General features: G+C 41.9%; 1 protein-coding gene across 1 annotated transcript in view; it reads left to right on the top strand.

The window, feature by feature from the left end:
- The window catches only part of LOC126365942 (bestrophin-4), a 524,562-nt gene that overhangs the window by 222,595 nt on the left and 279,107 nt on the right, over nucleotides 1-22,860 (top strand). Inside the window, exon 2 of the mRNA XM_050008717.1 lies at nucleotides 4,734-4,844. Coding sequence (XP_049864674.1) covers nucleotides 4,734-4,844 — 111 coding nt within the window. The remainder of the gene's footprint in view (nucleotides 1-4,733; nucleotides 4,845-22,860) is intronic.

Genomic DNA, 22,860 nt, shown 5'->3' with positions numbered 1-22,860 from the left:
GGGGTGGTTGTTCTGGGTACTGATTTCTCAGGATCCATGCACCCAACTTGGGTGAAAATGTAATCACACGTCAGTTCTAGTACAATATATTTGTCCAATGAATACCCGTTTACCATCTACATTTATTCTCGCTGTAGCAATTTTAATGGCCAGTAGTGTAATTTAGCAGATAATCAAATTATAGTAAAGTCTGAGATACTCGGAAACTACGTAAATTACGATTCGCAAATCGAAGAAACAGGATTTGACGCCTAGTTGCTTCCATGTTTGTGTAAGTACACTGTAAGACAACACAAGAACAATGCACCACGAAGGAATTATCCGAATGGAACGGGAATTGGTAGATTTATTTCTTCTCCATGGATTTTAATACCTACTCCGAATTTTTCTTTTGTTTCCTTTACTGCTTGCTCAATATACAGATTGAATAACATCGAGGAGAGGCTACAACCCTGTCTCACTCCTTCCCAACCACTACTTCCCTTTCATGCCTCTCGACTCTTATAACTGCCATCTGCTTTCTGTACAAATTGTAAATAGTCTTTCGCTCCCTGTATTTTACCCCTGCCACGTTCAGAATTTGAAAGAGAGTATTCCATTCAACATTGTCAAAAGCTTTCTCTAAGTCTACAAATGCTAGAAACGTATGTTTGCCTTTCCTTACTCTTTCTTCTAAGGTAAGTCGTAAGGTCAGTATTGCCTCACGTGTTCCAACTTTTCTACGGAATCCAAACTGATCTTCCCCGAGGTCGGCTTCTACCAGTTTTTCCTTTCGTCTGTAACGAATTCGTGTTAGTATTTTGCAGGTGTGACTTATTAAACTGATAGTTCGGTAATTTTCACATCTGTCAACACCTGCTTTCTTTGGGATTGGAATTATATTCTTCTGAAGTCTGCTTACGCACCACGTACCCTTCGCCACGTAGCGACGGCAATCTGTGGAGTACAGATGTAACCAGCCGCAGTTGAAATGCTGATACAGAAGCTCCTAGCACGTTAAAAACATCGAGGCTAAGGAACTGCATATACCTCCGTGGCAGGGGATCTTAGGGGCAGCTGACAGAAGATAGATAACTGAAGCTGTATATGGACAAATTCTAAAAGGCTACATCGTGTACCCACTGTAGCACTGTAGTAACTTGTTGTAAGAGCGCTCCGAGGCCGGAGTGGCCGTTGGGAAAATGCGGAGGACTTTCTGAGTCCGGCATCGACGCGGGCCCGCAGAATGGCCGCAGCAGCGGGCGGCTCCACCCGCCGGATGTCCTGTCCCGTCGGCCGCGATGGTCGCCTGAATGACAAAAAAACGCGACGTCCGTGGCGTGACGTGACGCGACCCGCCTGCTGCTTACGTAATCTCCATCTCCGTACCTGTCGCTCCTCCAGGCACTTGGCAAAATCTGTCTCTTTCGTGTGGTCTGGCTCGTTTTCTCGTCACCACCAGTAGCTTATCCACGTGTCCACTACTCCACATGCTACGTCCTCCATAGCACCCCTCCCCCCTTTGGGTATGGCATTAGGTTGACTTCAGAGATAAACAATGCCGACTAGGAAAAAAAGATTAATTTCAGTTAACCGATTAATTATAATTATTACAATAATCTATTATGTGTATACTGATGCTTTCTTCATGTCGATTAATTTTACAACATCTGTAAACTTTCTGTGTAATTTACCTGTACGCAAAATACTTAAGTCTTTTTCAAAAACCTTCTCCTCGTCTAATGTGTCCTTAAGGGAGGTAGGACGTCAAACGGGCCGACTTGGAGAAGGAGAGGCACCACAGGACATTTTAATTTCCACTGTCTATACTTTTACAAGTAAATTCATAAAACTTTGTCAGCATTACCAGAAAGGATTCAGGATTCACACTCCTAGCAGCGGAAGTTCAAAAACATAACAAAATATTTTTTTTTAGATATGAAATTTCATCATTTTTTTTCACTTAGTATTGACTGCATTTGTTGCTATAGGTACACTTTTCTTCACAAGTAAGACATATTCTTTGATTAATTTTGCACAACATACAAACCATACTTACAAGTGTCCGAAACTCTAGAATCTATTTAATTTATGAAAAAATGAATGAGCTGTTACGTTTTAAACTTTGTTTAGAAAAAAATCAAATTTTGTATTTAATTATCTCAATTTTTACCACAATTTTTAATAGATTTGGAAAATTCTAGAGTTTCATACACCTGTAACTATGGTTTGTATGCTGTGCAAAATTCATCAATGAATCTCTCTTACTTATGAAGAAAAATATGCGTATAGCAACAAATGCAGCCAATAGTAAGTGAAAAAATGATGAAATTTCATATCTAAAAAAAATTATTTTATGTTTTTGAACTTCCGCTGTTACGAGTGTGAATCCTGAATCCTCCTTGGTCATGCTGACAAAGTTTTAAGAATTTACTTGTAAAAGTATAGACAGTGGAAATTAAAATGTCCTTGTGGTGCCTCTCCTACTCCAAGTCAGCCCGTTTGACGTCCTACCTCCCTTAAGGTAACTTATTCAACAGCTGAACAATACTGACTGTTGGCTCTACCGCAAAACAAAACGCTAATCTTAGTGAAGTGCAGAGATCGAAATAATGAAAATGAATCTAATTAAATATGAAAAGAAATTGTGTGCTCATTGAAAACTATTTAACTGAACCTCAGTACTGAAGTACGTTACGAAATTTATGTAACATGAAGTGCAATGCATGACTTGAAATATCCACTAAATGAAATGCTGCTGAACTCGGAAGAAAAGAACTTCACTGTTCACTGTAAATTAATCTGCTTGCTTTGCAGAACACCTGACAATTCTGACTACGTACTGTTTGCTCACAAGAACGCAGAGTGAGATCTACCATAAATGAAAAGTAACTTTACTCTTACTCAACACGTTATTTTGTGTGCGGTGTACTGACGTTCTCAGAAGCACACTGAAATCAGGAAATTCAGCAGCTAAAGAAAAGTAATCTTCTCACTACTAAATTTCTCTTCGATTGTCAGAAACAATCTGCAGCTACGTGTGGCGTATTGTACAATCCACCTACGACAAAATATTTAAAACTTTACCAAGCATGATAGAGGAGGTTTTTAGTTTAAAGAAAAGCGTTCTTGAAAAATTAAACTTTGATTATTGTCAAAAAATACTGTACACAATGACTCTAAGAATTACGGAATTCGCAAAACTTAGACATTTAAAACAATTGCGTTATTTGTGACGTAATGAAAACAGAGATCAAATTGACACTAATCAACAATATTATTAATTGTATAAGGGGGCAAGCATTTCCTTCAATTAATAGTTTAGACAAACAAACATTTCATTCTTGCGTGTGCATTGCTTACCTTGAAACATTCCTCCATCCATACTGTCAAGAAAATATCTTTACAAACAAGTTGTTATCTCCATGATAAAGTAGTCTAGTTTATTTATCCAAGATTCACAAATATCACCTCTCCTCCTCTAAAACTCAGCTGCTCGCTACTATGCCTCTAACAAGAATGTCCCAGACTGGCGACAGAGCGCACCACTCATTACATTGAACACAGAGTCAAGGCAGTGCACTCACGCAACTCTGTCGCAGTAAAGTAAAGGTGGAATGTTTACAACGGCTCAAAACATACGAAAATCTTATAAATTGATTATGCATACCAGTAATTAGTTTAGTATAAGTAACAGACACTAATATTTCGACTCTAGAATGTAAATGCCTCGGAGAGAATCTGCAAGAACAGTACCAAAGACGCTTTCAGAACGAACAGAAGACCAAATTGTTGGCATTCTGCACGATTAAAACGGCTCCATTTTGAAGATCTCTTGGCAGTAAGTGCTTCCGTTGGTAGTTGGTATTAAATATTATTCAGAAGCGGCCGAAGCAGAAACAGATAGTAAGCCCACTCGAAGAACAACCAGTACAGTAGCTTCTACTATGGATGATGATTTGTGGAGCATTTATGCGGTATTAACATCTGCTCAGCGAGAGGCGAGCTCTGTCACAGTAACAGCAAATGACCAGGAATTTACCGCTGAAACCGAGAGAGGTGGCGCAGTGGTTGGCACACTGGACTCGCATTCGGGCGGACGACGGTTCAAACCCGCGGGCGACCATCCCTATTCACGTGATTTTCCTAAATCGCTCCAGGCAAATGAAGGAATGGTTCCTTTGGAAGGGCACGGCCGATTTCCTTCCCCATCGTTGGCCGTCCGAGCTTGTGGTCAGTCTCTAATGACATCGATGTTTTTTTAAGTCGCTGAAATTAGACCCTGCTGAGTGGCTTGCCGTTCGGGACTCTGTGGAAAAAGATCACATATATTGGCGTTCGACATTTCACTTCCTGGAATAGTTTGGTGTTTGTGGGAATATTCACTGCAGCATCTATCCCAAAACCAACTAAATTAACTATCTTTACTTGTAAATGTTAAATAGGAATATATTTCTGCTAAAAATAAAAAAATGAGAATTATATATTTCATGAAACTGAGGAAATACTGTCAGCTACGAAAATAGAAATATGAGTATTATAACATCACATTATCATGAACAATAATTTTAAGGAACTGCTTTATGGACCTAAAAATAAAGACGTAACATAAGTTATAGAATAATAGTTTCATTTAATTAATCGAAAAGAGCACTTGGAGGCGTAAATGAATTTTAATATCTTATTTAGTAAATTACTGTTGCAACATTCAGCTGAAGAATACACTAACGCGCTTTATTCTGTTTTGTTCACAGATGGAGAGGAAGCGTGTACAAATTAATATGGAGGGATTTAGCTGTGTACCTGTTACTTTACTACGCTTTAAACGTCGTTTACCGATTCGCATTAAATGACCAACAGAAAACGTAAGTATCACTATACGTATAGCAAATTTTTAAAATATTATCAGATTTTATAAAATGGTTATGTTTCGCTTACAACAATTTTTAACTCATTTTCGTATTGTTGCACAATGTAGACATTGGGCCATTCTCAAGTGCCTGGAAACACTTGTCAGCCATCTGATACGAGCACGAAAATAAACCAGAAATTAATAGTTGGAGGCGACATGGAATCGTGCAAAAAATTCTTAAATAAGCAATTGTGCATCCAGGTTCAAAGGAAATGTGTCAGATACGAAAATAGAGATATATTAAATAGTTTAAACGCAACCAACATACAATCTTACTCGTGACTATAAATCTCAAGTGTGTTTCTTCCTAGCAGTGTCTTCGAAAAATGAATGTCTTTTGTGGAGATTATTAAGGATTTTTTAAAAGGAAAGATTCCTCATTTGTAGTTAGATATGATCAAATATCCTTTGTATTTTTTATGTAAGCGAGTGTAACCACACCTAGGTATTTTTGCAAAGGAATAATACATCTAGATAATTGCTCAGAATCTGAGAGTATCAGCATTTGTGAATTCTCTGAGCTGGAAACAGAGGAAAGTCTCATCAAACATTCTGAAATTACGAGCAAGAAATAGTTCTGGAAGGGACCTGAGTTCAGATGTACACTGACAACAAAAAAGAAAAAAAAAAGAAAGATCGTAACATCAAGAAGATAAAAGAAAGATGGTAGGCATGTTTCTACATCTGAAAGATGTCTATTCAGATTTTGCGCCAGTGCCATAAGAATGGCGCTCCCATGAGGATGGAAATCAGATTTGGTTTAAATACGCGCTGTGAATGCCGCGTTCGTTAGTTACCTTTGAAACTGCACGTTGTGAGTTGATGTTTATCAAGAACGCGTTTAAGGCGACAAAGATGCCGTTATCAACATTTTACCGATTTTGAACGAGTCCTGTAGTAGGGCTCCCATAAGGTGGACGTACCTTCTGCGTTATTGCAGAAACCCTTGGCAGGAATATAGCCACTATACACGACTGCTGGCAGCGGTGCTCACGAAGCGCACGGTCGCAAAACGGCCAGGCTCCAGACTGCCACGTGGCAGTACAGGGAGGCAAGACTATCGATTCAGGGTATGACTCTGGCGCATATTGGTTGTGCAGCATCAATTTGAGCATCAGTTGAAACCACAGTGACGCAACGGACGGTTACAAATCTGGTACTTAAAGGACAGCCCCGAGCCAGACGGAGGGTAGCTCGCCTTCCACTGACCCCAAATCACCACCGTGTGCGACATCAGTGCTGCCACGCGAGAGCTCACTGTTGTTTCCTGATGGAAGCTGTTTCTGCCTCAGTTCTAGTGACGCTCGTGTTCTGGCTAGGAGGTGGCCAGTTGAGGGCTGTAACCAACCTGTCTGCTTGCCAGACCTGGAGTTGTGGTCTGGGGTGCGATATCGTATGACAGCACGTGCACTCTCGTGGTTTTCCCACGTACCGTGACTGCTAGTTTGTACACCGGTCTGGTGATTCGACCTGTTGTGCTGCCATTCATGAACAGCTTTACAGTGTACGTTTTCAAACAGGATAACGCTCGCCCACAAACTGCTGTTGTAACCCAACATCCTCTAGATAGTCGACAAGTTGCCTTGGCCTGCTCGGCCACCAGATCTGTCTCCAATCGAGCACTTACGGGACATCACCTGAGGAAAATTCTAGCGTTATCCACAGACTGCATTAACCGTCCCATATTGACCGACCAACTGTAACAGGCATGGATCTTCATTCCATAATATGACACCCGGCACCTGTACGACACAATGCATGCATCTTTGCATTCGACATTCTGTCCGTAATACCAGTTATTAATGTACCAGAATTTCACATTTGCAGTGCTTCCATGAATGTGTGTTAATCACTTAACTACACTACCTAAAGAAATGTATTTCAAAAGTCTCATTACTCTATGTTAATTATTTTTGGATGTTGCGATTTTTTTTTTGGCCTCTGTATTTGTGAAGAATAGAAACCAGTAATAAGTTCTTCGAAGTAATGTATGTCTTAAATACAGACCTAAGATGTCAGTTAATATTACTGAATGTAACGAAGTACCCGAAAATAGAACGTGAAAAATTCTTTAATGACGAAATTTAGCATTTTAAACAGTAGTGCTATACTACGTCAATTACTATGTGATAGCATAAATAATTTCTGATTTAAAATTGTATATTTTCTAGTGATTTCACTATCGGTACAACTGAAACATTATTGTGGAAAAAACACCCTTTCTGATAATTCTTTTACTAAATATATTCAAATTAGTATTTTTTTGCGACCGTATTGGTCCATTATCTGGAGTAACTGACAAAGCCATTCAGCATAACAGCACAAACATAAACTGCTAAGAATTTACAATCGTCAACGGAAATTGCTAAGAATAAATGTACAAAATAATCAGTTTTATTGTTCCGTAATCGTAAATTTTTATCAGTTATGCTAGACAATAGGGTAATAACCGAAACGTGGGTCACAAGAGACAAAAAGTGTGTCTTTTTCATGTGATACCCGTGCCTTTCGCTATCGGAAGATGCAATATCCAAAATAATTTGTTAGCAGTACAGATATAACGAAGTTCAATAACTCTTCCTGAAATTGTAATATAGTGGCATTCTTAAGTTCCTTCTGTGTGATCCAGTTACGTACACGTACACACACAGTGATTTATTGCCTAAAAGGTCGATATCCATCTATTTTCTGCAGTGTATTTGGATCACACGAATTACACTAAAAGATCAAAAATGGTTCAAAGGGCTCTGACCACTATGGGACTTAACATCTGTGGTCATCAGTCCCCATGCCCGAGGCAGGATTCGAACCTGCGACCGTAGCAGTCACGCGGCTCCGAACTGAGCACCTAGAACCACGAGACCACCGCGGTCGGCTAAAAGGTCAAAGTAATGCATTCTTCATTGGTGAAATATTAATACCGTTCCCTAGAAAACTTGAGCATACATTAACGTGCACTCTTGAATAGCACATTTCAATGTCTGTTGGACGGTGTCTGTTGGACGGTGTCTGTTGGACGGTGTCTGTTGGACAACCCCCAAAAAGAGAAATAAGCAACTATTGAAAATATTTACTGCAGAGTGTATATGCATATTCAACGACCTCATTATCAGTGTTGTTGAGGCACTGCGTGCGTCATTCTATATACTATAAATTCAAAAGCTCGGGGATTGATTAAATGTTTTTCGTGTTCTTTTCCTTGTCAGTTGCTACGATTTTCAGTATTTTCACTGTTGTCAATGTACTTACTAAAAATCCATAGTTTAACTTTGGTTTGGATTGCGCGTTGAGATGATGTCCCCCATTATTGAAAGTTAACTATTATTCAAGTATAAAAAAGTCAAAGGTTTCAGCATTAATAAGTCCAGGCTTTACAACGCACCGTGTCGGTTTGATTGTTTTATTGAATGATCCATTGTGACACTGGATGTGTGGGTGCTGTATAGAGCTCAAAATAAGTCTCAAATTACTTGTGCTATTATTCAAAACAACTCGGTCAGCAAAACTGCACAGACTTCTTGAACTATAGTTACACTTTTCATTGGTCCGTCACGTACATACCAAAGTTCTGTAGTTGCACTGAGCTTCAAACACTATGTCATGCACCATGTCATGTCCACGATATGTATAACTGACAGCGAGTTGTGTTAGTTAAGCGTCTGGTCCAGTAACGAAGTTCTCAAAGACTGTTTGTTGAAGTTTTACAGACAACCTACATAAGCCGGCTGGAGTGGCCGAGCGGTTCCAGGCGCTACAGTCTAGAACTGAGCGTCCGCTACGGTCGCAGGTTCGAATCCTGCCTCGGGCGTGGATGTGTGTGAAGTCTTTAGGTTAGTTAGGTTTAAGTAGTTCTAAGTTCTAGGGGACTGATGACCACAGCAGTTAAGTCCCATAGTGCTCAGAGCCATTTGAACCAACCTACATAAGTCCGCAAACATTTTCTGAGGAAAAAAATGGTTCAAATGGTTCTGAGCATTATGGGACTTAATATCTGAGGTCATCAGTCCCCTAGAACTTAGAACTACTTAAACCTAACTAACTTAAAGACATCACACACATCCATGCCCCAGACAGGATTCGAGCCTGCGATCGTAGCAGTCGCGCGGTTCCGGACTGAAGCGCCTAGAACAGCTCGGCCACCATGGCCGGCATTTTGTGAGAAGACGATGCTATTGAGGTAGTGACGACACAGTATGGTACATCATCTTTGGAACGTAGTTTTGTCATTCAGACTGAAACCACTTTGTCATACTGTCGATAGACAACTCATTTTAGAAAACTAGAATCATCTGTATCTTTCGCGAACTTTTTTCGAAGCGAATGACTATAGCCCAGCTTAATTTCGGATGGCTCTGAGCTGGTGGGTGTTTTTTTAAATAGGCATAGTCCGGTAGCTTACGTACCACCACAGAGTAATGTGAATAACTGAATTATAATAAACGGTAGCCAGACCTCATCTCCGAGTCGATATGTGTATTTATTTGTGATTGTCATTCAAGGAGATTACCATTATCATCTTTTTCGCAGTACCCTGTCGTAAATTTTTATTGACTACTTGCCTGGTATTTTGTCAGTTATTATTACACATTTCGCCATTGGTTACGCCTTGGAATAATCTAGTTTGTAAATTTACCATTTTCTGCACAATGACGTAACTGGAACGCATTTCGAGATGTCCAATGGCGCAGTCGTGTACCAGTTTTCCGTTGTTGTTACAAAAAAGGTAAAGGAAGAAGTCTATTTCCTGCTGCTCTTTCTGAGGGAGTTTTGCTGGGAGCACTTGCTGCTAATTCCTGTTAGAAGTAGATTGTAATTGACTCTTGCATCGTGACGTGGCTAGTTTTCACTGCCAAGAGATGTAGAAAACATCGCCGTTGCTTAAATCGAAAGAAAGAATTCGTCAGAAAAGCCATAGAACGTTTCTTCTTTTAGTCACACTTACGGAGGCACGTTATATGTTGGTAAAGAATTAAGAATAGAGAAATCCAAATACACAACATACAAGTACTACTCATACATGTCTGCCTGATTGTGGTGCAAACGTTAAGTGTATAACGGTTTCCTCTTTTGAGCAGGAAGTGAGCTTATAGACTCATTAGTTGCGTATCAGAAAACTGTAGCTCCTATGAAATGGTAGTAACGAAATCATTCCCAGGCGTATCCTAGAGTTGCGATGGAGTGCGTACAGGATATTGATGTACATTATTGACTGTATAGAAGACATCTTCGGGCGCAGTCTACCTTTTTGGAGTGAGATGTGAAATGCTAACTAATTCTAATTAATATGCTTTTGAAGATAGATATAAATTATTTCATGCCGATAATCTTCACAACAACAAAATAGGAATAAAATTTAGTCAGTTGATCGAACACGCACAAACACCACACTTCAAGTTTCCACAGGAACAAACGGAATTTATTGTGTTCAGTTACAGTTGGCCAAGTTTGTTTTGTTCATTTGTTGCCACCTCCACGTTGTTACTGTATGTGCGATCTGAAGCAGGGTCTCTGTCCGTATGCCCACCGAGCACGTGCAGGCTCGTAGAGCCGTAACACCCGCCCACGAAAAGATTAAATGGAATTCTGGTCCCACATACAGGAAACGAAGACACTCTCTTAAGCTTTCCATCTCGAAAACCAAAGTTGCTTGATCATCGAGAATCGCTGACCGCCAACTTCCGAATAACACTTCCAAACACCTGCTTCACCGCAGAGCACAAAAGACGTCGTCATTCAGCATCAAGGACAGTCAGCTGAATTTTCTTTTCGCGAGCTCCAAAATCGCTTTAAGAACTCCCTATAACATTTGGGCCTTTCTGGCAATCATGATCAGGAGACCCAAACAAAGCTCCCATTTCCTGCCCCCGTTACTGCCAATGCTCCTCGGTGTGGTGCTTCAGGCCAGAAATCCGTTGTTTGTTTCCAACGGGTACTTCGAAACACCTGTCAACACAAGCCGTTAAGCGAGTCTAGAAGGACCAGACCACGTGGTATTTAGGATTACGCAAAGACCGGCCCTTCATATCGAGGCTGGACAAAAGCCTGCTTTCCTAGATACCAGCAACTGGCTGTGGCGAACACAATAGCTCAGATCGTAGCACGAACCTGCAGCCAGGGATAGTATTTTACAAGATATTTGTACGTAAATTACTATAATGCAACATTTTTGTAACATAACCTCAAAGTGTCAAATTAGGTAATTAAGTTCAGTAAAATATGGAGCCGTTGTCCATGAGCAAGAGGGCGTGTTGGGGAAAATTAACACGAGTCCACTTCCACCCGACTGAAAACGTTCCTTTCGTCCGTCCTTCGGAGCTTCCGTGGCGTCGTGCGGAGTCACACCTACGGCCCGCTGAGAAACGTTAGTAAATTGTTTATTATTTCAAAAGTAATCGCCATAACTGTTAATAAATACATCCAATCGTGAGACCAGGGTTCAGCACCTTCATGGAAAAAAAGTGCCGCTGGCTGCGGAAGCATGATAATACCCAAGCGTGTGCCTCTTCGTCGGACGCGAATCGGCGATCACGAGTGTCTTTCTTCAGGGCTCCAACCAATTTGAAATCGCGTAGGGAGTGAACAGGGTTATCTAGAGGATGTATAAGGGCTTCAGCGAAACTCCTGCACCGTAGTCGAAACAACATTGGCAGCATGTGACCGGCCCTTATCTTGCAACAGAACGATGCCTTCCTTCAACATTTGTGGCCGTCAGTTTGCTTCGTACGAAGTAGTGCACGCGGGATCCAGTGATGGTTCCACAGCCATGTGCGAACATTTTTCTATGAAGCCATTGGCAGTCTTATCTCACAGATAAATGTATGAATGTTACCCTGATTACTTTTGAAATAATGAACGGGTTACTTAGTTTTTTCCATCTGTCTCGTTTTCTTTTGACTACTCCTTATACTTCATCTAGGCATTTTTTTTCATTTGAATACTCCTTATACACTTTTTGTAACCTGTAGTCTATGCACAAACACTACTGAAGACGAGCAAAGTTCGAGACGCGTCGCAATGTATTGAAATAAAACACATCAACAACGAAATGATCGTCGAGGAAATAGTAATATTGTTGCTCGAGATAGACGACACAACTGGCAGTGAATGGAAGTTCAATGTCACGGCGGCACGCGAGTGGACTCACACGAGCACGCAATTCGCAATGACATCACTGCGCCGCTTAAGGACGTTGTGACTTAACGCCGTGAGCTGTGCAACAGGACAGATTTAACAGCCGTTTCTCCTCATCGGCTAATCGGGGCGGTCGTAAAGCGAAGCAGTGAAAGGGCGCACGCCAACCCGCTCTGAATGGCAGATTTTGAGCTGGCAACCACCGCCGCCGCCGCCGTCGCTGCCACACGGCGACCACCGTCGCCGGGCGCCGGAGAAACTCGGCCTCGCTCGTCTGTTCCCGGGGCACCGCCCGAAATGTATACAGGATGTCCTTTTTTAACTGAAAACATTGAAATATCTCGAAACTTACTCTTGGATCAAAAAAAAGTTATAATACCAATATGTTTGTCTTGGAGGGGGACGTCCAATGACATCCCATTTGACACCCACTCCACCCCATCTCTGGGTGGCGGGGAACAACTTTTAAATCTTCATTGGAAATCCCCGTTTATTGCAGGTTACAATTCTACGGCAAAAATCTACATATGTTTTAACTGAAGCATTTTCTTTGTTTCGCCACAGATGGCGCTGTAATCGCAGGAATGGAAACGGGAACTAATCGTAATTTACAAAAAGCTACTCAGTGGTTCTATCCAATATCCAATGGTACGTGGGTCCCCACCTCCATGCTGCGAGGGTAGGACACACCAGTATTTAGTAACTTCTAATAGCGAATCCCACTCCCAATGTTGTATTCCACCTACATATCGAACAGGGTACTACTCGACGCGCAACTGTGGCCGTGGCTCGAGGCAAACGTTACTCTACTTTTCCAATTACAGTTAATGTTCAAACGTAGTATCGCAAACTCCAATACGCTTAGTGATCTGTTTTTCAAATGACAGTTCGCAGGATGTAAGCATATCTGCGGGAATGTCAGCACAGGCATTTCTTATACTGTCGACCTGTTGGCACTTGCTGGTACACCTTACCTTCTAAATACTCCCACAGAGAGAAATCCAGCGATCTAGCAGACCAATTAATAGGGCCTCCACTGCCGGTCCACCGACCAGTGTCATGCGTTGGGCAACCGTCCTGCTGAAACCACATACGTTCTCGAACGTCGAGGGAAACATCCTGCAGTAGTACTGGTAGTTCCTATTTCAAAAACTTTAGATATTTGTGTCCATTCAACATGCCGTCGATAAAATGACCAATGAATTTGATCCCCATGATGCCACACCATACGTTAACCGGCCAACGACGTGAAGGTCAACTTGACGTAACCAGTGGAGATTGTCTGCACTCCAGTGATGCATGTTATGCTGGTTAATGCTACCATGGTTTGTGAATGTAGACTCACTGGAAAATAGTACCTCGGCATAGAACGTAGAAGTCGTTTGCATTTGTTGATGTACCCATTCACAAAACACTACCCCGTTATGGAAATCAGAGCCATGAAGTTCTTGATGCAGTTACACGTGATGTGGATGGCACTTACAACGATGTGGTGTTGTGACAATACTATCTACGGACATATGGAATTCCAGTGTTATTGCCGGGCGCTTATCCGTGGGATATGGTGCATTGCCGCTTGTACAGCTATTTGATTAGCTTCTGCTGTAACACGTTTGCTTCGTTTCCTTTTCCAGTCTGTAAGCTGCCATCAGACGTAAAGGCGTTCAGAACGGTGTAAAAATAACAATCGAGGGCAAGCTTTCTCTGAAAAACGCTCGGCATACAAGGCAACAGCAGGCTCAACATTTCTTCTTCATTCTCCGTAAATCAGGATCATTTCAATTTTTTCTTCTGTGGTTGTGACATTCTTCGTCCACTTGCACGTCTGTTCTCCAAATGATAGGCAGGTGTGCAGCCAATAAAAACTACCCAAGTGATGTAACGTTTAGAGCCGCTATCCGTTCTACGTCTGCTGAGTACTGCCTATTATGATACGTCGTAGTTCGCTACACGGCCACGGTGGCGCGTCATGCAGTCCCCTGCGCGATATGTCGAAGGAATAGAACGTTGCAAATGCGGTTTCCAATTAGAAGTTATGAAATCCTGGCTAGTCCTAACCTCGCAGCAAGGAGGTGGGGTCTCAAGTGCCTCGGGAAATTCAAGGTCATTGAATAGCATGTCGTAAATTACGACTGTGTACCGATTTCTATTCCTCCGACTACAGCGCCATCTGTGGCGCAATGAAGAAAATGCTTCAGACAAAACATATGTAGATATTGAGTAGAATCGTAATCTGCAATAGAAAACTGGGTTCCCATTGCTTTTTTTAAAAATACTATGTGTAGTTTCCGAGATTTTTCAATGTCTTCATTTAAAATGTACACCCTTTATATACCGCAGGCCATCAAAACTTTAAACGGGTTCCGTGATCTTTCTAATTTGGCGAATCGTCATTTAAAGCCACTTTTATGCGCTCTACATATGTCGTCATCATATACGTAGTACATATCGACAATAAGTGGAAATACATCGATTTCAATATTAAATAATATTTCACTTACATTTTCTGCCAGTTGCAGTCGACTTCTCGTTGTTGCAGGGATGATACGACACCGACTGCAAGAAATATATAAATTCTACTTTCACCACGTGAACAATTTAGTTCTTTTCAATTACGTCGAACATATTACACTTTCCATTATATTTTGTATGTCGGGTTTCACATACATTATACATCATCTTTACAGAGACACCATTTTTTTGATAAATGAGCATCACGTAACTAGCGTGTATCAACTGTGACGATGTGAATACAGTGCTTAGCTCAACGGAACTGACCTCTAACTGGCTGTGGAGAACCGTTGGTAATTCTGACATAAATTGGCACTCCAGTGTCCTCAGATAATTAAAATTGCACTTCTGTGCTACCACATTTTAAGTCTAACACAATTTTGTGAATTGGTACAGCCGTGAATACTTATATACGCCGTGAAAAGTATGTAGGCTGCAAGCATGACATTCGAAGTAGATCGCTCTTTTGAATTAATTTTTTTTTTTACGTTTTGCATAATATTGAATTTAAGGGCATTGGATAGATTTGTGTGTAGTTGTTCAGAGCTTTTGTGAATAAACGATCAAGGGACACAGTGAATAATAAGTATGCGATTAAATTTATATATGATTCGAGGATACACAAGGTATGAAATTTTACTACACAGAGCTGCAACTTCTGACAGCGACAACGGCTCTATCCTGGTTGCGCGCCAAGTCGAACAGAGCCTGAATGACACATACGGGAACGTCATTCCGCTCTACTTCATCTGTATGCCAGAATTCATCAATCGCAGTAGTTGGAGAGCGGTGGCGTCCCAGTCTCCCGGCATCCTCGGCGTGCGACCAGGTGTTTTCAGGGTGAGAGAGATGGAGAACGTGCTGCACAGGGCAACAGTCGAACTCCGTCCGTATTGAAGTAGCTCAGGGCAGCTCCGGCAGCGTGCTGTCTTGGGGTATGTTCTTGAAAGTGCAGCGGAGATGGATGGACTTCGAAAGCATGAATCATGTAAACTCAACTCACACTTTTCTCATATGACATCCTGGAAGTCATGGATCAAGGCAGTTAGGTAGAATTTCTCGATTTCCTAAAAGCATTTAACTCAGCGCAACACCTGCAGCCGTATGAGGTACCAGACGAAGTACGTGACTGGATTGATAATTTATTGGTAGGGAGAACGCAGCATGTAATTTTGGATGGAGAGCCATCGACAGATGTCCAGGTAATTTCGGGTATACCCCAGGGTAGCGTGTTGGGTCCCTTGTTGTTCATGTTGTATATTAAGTCTTACGGACAATATTAATAGTAACCTCAGACGTTTCGCAGACAATGCTATTATCTACAACGAAATATAGTCTGAACGAAGCTGAACAAATACTCAGTAAGACCTTGGTAAGATTTCAATTTTAAATGTAAAACTGTGCATTTCACAAAACAAAAATTTAGTCTTATGAATATAATGTCAGTGAGTCGGAGGTGGAGTCAGTAAACTGCTACAAATCCCTGATTGTAACATGTAGTAGGTGCATGAAATGCAGTGATCACATAGACTCGACCATGGGTAAAGCAGGTAGTATACTTCGGTTTATTGGTGGAATACTAGGGAAATACAATCAGTCTACAAATCAGATTGTATACAAATCTCTCGTACGACCCATCCTAGAATGCTGCCCAAACAGCCGTACCAAATACGACTAGCAGGGAAAATTGAACGTATACAGAGGAGGGCAGCACGACTGGTTACAAGTTTGTTTGCCTGACCTGGCAAACTATCGGACATAGACGGAAACAATCCCAAGAAAGCTTACTAACAAAGTTTCCACAACCACCATTAAATATAATAAGCCTCCTACATATCGCTGTCATAGGGGCCGTGACGATAAGATTAGATTAATTACGGCACAATCTGAGGCATTTAAAAAATCGTTTCTCCGGCGCTCCATATGTGAACGGAATGGGAATAAACCATAATAACCGCTACTGTGGGACGTACCCACTGCCATGCATATCACAATGCTTTGCAGAGTATAGATGTAGATGTACATCTCGAAGTTATGGCCTAGGCACCCGCCGGAACACGTCAGAAACGTAACGGCTGAGAGAACCAAAGGTCATTGTCTTTACCTGATGGTAGCCCGTACAATCACACCAAATGCACCCATATAATGTTCACGAATGCAGATTTATCCTCGGAGCCTCAACGCACGGCTACGTCCATCGTGATGCTGGACGCTAATTTGGGACTCTCCTCAAACGACGACATGTGGTCACTCCTGCGTCCAGAATGCTCGTCGGACGCACCATTGTCGGCACGCCTCTATCTAGGGCCGCGTCAAGAGTTTTTTGTGCTACTGCAAATAAGCTCTTTTCCTGGCTCAAGGTACGTGATGTGCCTGTATGATTCTGTATGGCCAAGCGATTCTGTCCTCTCGAGTAGTAGACTTGTGAGGCCGCTGAAGTCCTGCAAGGAGTTGAACACGGTTCCCCTGAACTGTTAGATTCCATGTTCGCATGGCAGTTATGGAATCGTGATCGTTGAACGATAAACTGCAGTCTCGATAGCTCACCATCCAGCCGTTGTCGAATTCAGACACGTGCTGGTATACGTTTCTTCTTCTTACTAGAGAGATAACTCGATCTTCTGACAAACAGCCAACTTTCAAATGAAATTTCTGAGTGAGACACCCGCTGCGTAGTCTTTAGTTATACCTGGTGGTTATAATTAAAGTGCAATTACCCACGGATGTTCAATGTGGGCTGTAATTTTCATATGGCAGTGAAACTTGGTGGATATTCCAATCGGTTAGTGTGGGACATCTTTAAGCTGGAAAAAAAAAGAAATAGTTCCACTTTTGTCCAACAGGAGCAAATAAGCGATGTGAATGCGAGAAAGATGTATACGAATGTTTACTTACGTGATGGATCAGGAACAGGACGTGTGCAGAAAACGTCAAACCAGTGAGAAAGACAGAATGTTGATTTTATTATTAACCGCCACTTACGCTGTTCAGTATGATCACCAGTCAACGAGATGCTGTACATCTCCAGATATGCACCTGGTGGCCAAACTTGGAACATTTTTTTCCCAGTGTATTTGTAAATTGGTCCTACTTTAACGCTTTAGAATATTTATCAAGTTTCGCTGCCATACGATAATTACAGCCCACACTGGACCTCTACGAATAGTTGCACTTAAATTATAATCACCAGTTATATGCAATGTAGGTGGCGTTACTCGCATCTATCTTCGTGCGGTTGCGATAAAATGCTAATCATTTGCATGTCCAAACAACTACTACGCTTCATGCTGTCTCGTAGTTCGTTGTATCGCGTCTTCGTAGTCTAATTATAATGACGATCACGAAACTCCGGTTCAGCAAATCAAAACTACTAAAAAGGCACCTTAAAGCCATTTTCACGCGTAATTTGATTTATCAGGAACCGGAATCAGTATCTGTTGTTACTACAGAGAGTTCTTACAACTCATCTGATGTCTTAAATGTACACGTTGAAACAGTATTTGAAGAAACGCAAATAGAGCTCCGTCAAGATTTATAAAGATTCTTCGCAATTCATTAAGAACTCTTGCGGCTGGCTCTTTTTATGACCTTCGACAGATACCATGGAATGCGTATCAGGCACTAATGCGACAATTAAAGATTCTAACATTAAGTTTTTTATTAACATTTATTGCAGTCGCACAGTGTATGTTATCATAATACCATGACCGCATAGAAACCTGCTTAACTAGCATAGTGCCGCTGTCATTAACTGTAAACGCTGCCTTATTTTTAACGATCGACATAGCCTGATTCCTTCATAAGAATACTTCAGACATTAAGATAATGAGCCGGAATTAATAAAATGGGGAGAATCTGACTACTGGTAGTAACGACACAGATGAGTTCAGCTGAATTCCTTGCTAGTGCATATAAAAACATTTAAGTCTTACATCCATGTAAATGCTGCTCTTTTACTCACCCTCACACATTTGAAATGCACAAAGGTAGTGAATCTCGAATGTAGACTATTGTTGTAATTTAAGCCTATTAAAATTTTATGTATTATAAAATTGCGATATTTCATGTATTCGTAGTTGTAAATTGCATCCGGAACTGGCGTATAGGGCGCAGTGACTAACAAACATTGTCAGCTACACGTAAAGTGTAGCGCTAGAAAGCTTGGTGAAACTTGAAATTTCTCTCTGTATTGTTTTGGCTCCCAGCTGTACTCCTACTATAATTAGAACTTGTTTTCTTTCTCACTGTCAACGCTACACAAGTTTTCTGCTGTCGTTAAAGAACATACCTAATTATAGTTGGAAGTTCTTACATTTACACATACAGTTGTGTGATGGTGTCCACAGAAGAGAAGACAACGTTCCAGGATTCAGTAACACTTTCGAATTCACTAGTTGCTACGTCCTCGGGGATGGAAACCGCTGAACAGCTTCAAATATATCGGCGTTACATGTGTTAGTTAAATTAACACGATTAATAGAGTACATAGTTCAGTTAAGCACAACTTGTGAGTTGGCGAGATGCGAGCTGCTGGTAAAAAGTGGAAATTATCGTATGACGTCAGCGGCCGGGATTTCCCAGGCGGGAAGTTCGACCGCCAAGTGCAAGTCTTATTGAGTGCGACGCCACACTGGGTTACTTGCGCGTCGACAATGGCGATGAATTGATTATGATGACAGCACAACACCCAGTCCCTGAGGGGAGGAAGTCTCCCAACCCAGCCGGGAATCGAACACGGGCCACCGTACGTGGAATTACGACGCGCTGATCGTTCAGCTAATGGGGCGGACAGAGCTACTGGTAAAGACGTGGAAATGATTTAAAACCTGCAGCACCGGATTACAGACAAATAGAAACGTGCTGCAACTAGGATTCGACTGTGGCATCACGTCACTTGGGAACACGCGTTAGTGATTGTACTGGGCAGCTATAAAGATGTTTTATTTCTGGATGACACAAAAATGGCTGTTACGTACACCAGTCAGGAATTGTGTTCAAAAAATGGTTCAAATGGCTCTGAGCACTATGGAACTTAACACCTGTGGTCATCAGTCCCCTAGAACTTAGAACTACTTAAACCTAACTAACCTAAGGACATCACACATATCCATGCCCAAGGCAGGATTCGAACCTGCGACCGTAGCAGTCGCGCGGTTGCGGACTGAGCGCCTAGAACCGCGAGACCACCGCAGCCGGCAGGAATTGTGTAGTAAAGCAAATAATGACGGGAAAGAATTTGTAATTTATGGTTGAGTAGTTGTCTTTCAGTAAAAATGAAGCTCCGTGCATTCTGATAGGTGTGGCTTTCTACTTTAAAGTTGCAGCATAAACGGTAAACTTGGGACACAACACTTCTGACACAGCTAATGGATACAGAGCACTCATAAGGGCATTTACTGTGTTCATGACTTACTCCAGCAATAGCTGCCTTTTACGGCCATAAAATTATCTACTATCAGCGTCTGTAGTGTACTAATGTTGGCTTTTCTGAGTGCAGTAGGACCACTGAGGGGTCAGCATCTCATTTTAAATATCCTTGCAGTGGATAGAATTACACACTGTACGAAGTATTCATTTCCCTTTTTCAGGAGATTTTCTTTAGTACATTTAATATGACGACACGAATTCCTGCATTGTCGTCTATTCTACTGTTCTATTACTTGTGCCCTTATCCCGCGATTCGTAGGGTCCACATTTTTAGGTACGGATTTGGCAAGGTTAATGTTAAGGGGTGGCCGAATGCCCTTCCTGCCGCCATCCCGAAATCCCCGGGGACAGAATTAGTGTACCCCTTGCCATGTGCGTCTAGTGTAATCCATGGAAAAATGCAAATGTGTTCAGATGTCTGTGAGTCATGTAATTGAGGGAAACGAGGGGACCAGCCCGGTATTCAGTTATGGGTATGTGGAAAACCGCCTAAAAAGCACATCCAGGCTGGCCGGCGCGCCTATTCGAGTCCAGGAAGCAGCGCATTAACGCTCTCGGCTAACCTGGCGGGTCAAGTGTTGTCTCTTTATGTCTAGCGAATATATCCCAAGGGATAATTAGTAGCAGAACATTAATGCATTCGTCTAATTCTTCAAGTGTGTGTGTGTGTGTGTGTGTGTGTGTGTGTGTGTGTGTGTGTGTGTGTGTGTGTGTGTGCAGAAAAGGGTGGCATGCCATGAGATCAGGACATCTGTCAGACAATTCTTGAAGTTGTTGCCACCCCAGACAAAGACAAAAGTTGTTGTCCAGCCACTCACAAACATTAATGGCTAACCAGGACCCGTGCCAGCCAGTCGTAAAATAACTTTTTCAACATCGTCCAATGGGGGAAGCACTCTTCATATACCGTTAGGCAAAATTTTGAAGTACAGTTCAACATCCATGATATCTTGTAAGAGCACGGAGTCAGTGGAATGGTCCATCTTCATGCCACATTGTTTTCACCTTAGACTGGCCTTGCCTTTTTCTTTTTTTTTTTAATTTGTTGCTTCTGGTCGTGTGATACGTCCATTAATGACAGATGTTGATTTGTAAAACCATCAACCTAATAAAAAGTCCCGTCTTTCCTACTAATGTTAGGAGACATACAGCGAGCCACTGTGGCAGTCAAGCATGTTTTTTTCATATTCAAAGTGCCTGCCACAGTCTTCATGGATCTGGTGATTTAGCGGGTCAGTCGGTGTGGGATATGACGCCTTAGTGTTCGTCAGACCACGGCTCTTGCCGTCCTGAAAGACAGTAGCGTCCACAGCGTAATCTTCGTGTAGATGTAGAAGAAAGGACAATGATTGGTCACCGAGAACGCGGGAATAAATATCAATGTTCATTTTCACGATAACATAAATTATTGGATCAAGCCATGCTACGAAAAACACCTCCAAAACATGACGGAAACACCTCCGACCCGAACCTTTACACATTGCATTTTAAACGCGTCATTAGGACGTTGGTGCTCTCAATGGCTTACATCATTTGAAAAGAGGCTAAATCGTCTCCAGTCTGCTACTGTCCAGTTTCTGCGGGCCTATGTTGTATCGTCTCAGTTGTGCGACTGGATTAGTGATTTCCTGTCAGGAAGGTCGCAGTTCGTAGTAATAGAGGGCAAATTATCAAGTAAAACTGAAGTGATATAAGGTGTTCCCCAGGGAAGCGTCCTGAGAGCTCTGCTTTTCCTGGTCTCTATAAATGACCTGGGTAACAATCTGAGCAGTTCTCTTAGGTTGTTCGCAGATGATGCTGTAATTTACCGTCTAGTAAGGTCATCCGAAGACCAGTATCAGTTGCAAAGCGATTTGGAAAAGATTTCTGTATGGTGTGGTAGATGGCAGTTGACGCTAAATGACGAAAAGTATGAGGTGATCCACATGAGTTCCAAAAGAAATTCGTTGGAATTCGATTACTCGATAAATAGTAAAATTCTCAAGACTGTCAATTCAACTAAGTACCTGGGTATTAAAATTACGAACAACTTCAGTTGTAAAGACTACATAGATAATATTGTGGGGAAGGCGAGCCAAAGGTTGCGCTTCATTGGCAGGGCACTTAGAATATGCAACAAGTCCACTAAAGAGACACCTTACACTAAACTCGTTCGTCTTCTGTTAGAATATTGCTGCGTGGTGTGGGATCCTTACCAGGTGGGATTGACGGAGGACATCGAAAGGGTGCAAAAAAAGGGCAGCTCGGTTTGTATTATCACGTAATAGGGGAGAGAGTGTGGCAGATATGATACGTGAGTTGGGATGGATGTCATTAAAGCAGAGACGTTTTTCGTCGCGGCGAGATCTATTTACGAAATTTCAGTCACCAACTTTCTCTTCCGAATGTCATAATATTTTGATGCGCCCGACCTACGTAGGTAGGAATGATCATCAAAATAAAATAAGAGAAATCTGAGCTAGAACAGAAAGGTTTAGGTGTTCGTCTTTCCCGCGTGCTGTTCGGGAGTGGAATGGTAGAGAGATAGTATGATTGTGGTTCGATGAACCCTCTGCCAAGCACTTAATGATTTAAAGCGTGCAGCATTGAGCTGCGGTGAGAAATGATCCTTTTGAGATACCCGAATCAAAAAGTCGATTCACATTGTTCCCTTCGCAACGTTCTTACGGAAACTCATTGAGATGGACCTGCCTCTTTGACAGCAGTAATTTCTGTCGAGTTTGAATCAGATTGTCATTCACAAGAAGTGAAAATTATTTTAGGTCAAGGTTGCTTACGATCTCCCTATGTCCACTGTTCTCAGGCCGTGTTACATGGGTGCGAATTGTATACTATTCCTTGTAGACATTCTGGACCGCATTGACACACCAACAGATCGGGGAAATTCGTTCACGGAGAGG

This window comes from Schistocerca gregaria, chromosome 4 (assembly GCF_023897955.1).
Source record: "Schistocerca gregaria isolate iqSchGreg1 chromosome 4, iqSchGreg1.2, whole genome shotgun sequence".
NCBI lineage: Eukaryota > Metazoa > Arthropoda > Insecta > Orthoptera > Acrididae > Schistocerca > Schistocerca gregaria.
This window is presented reverse-complemented; position numbering and strand designations above follow the sequence as displayed.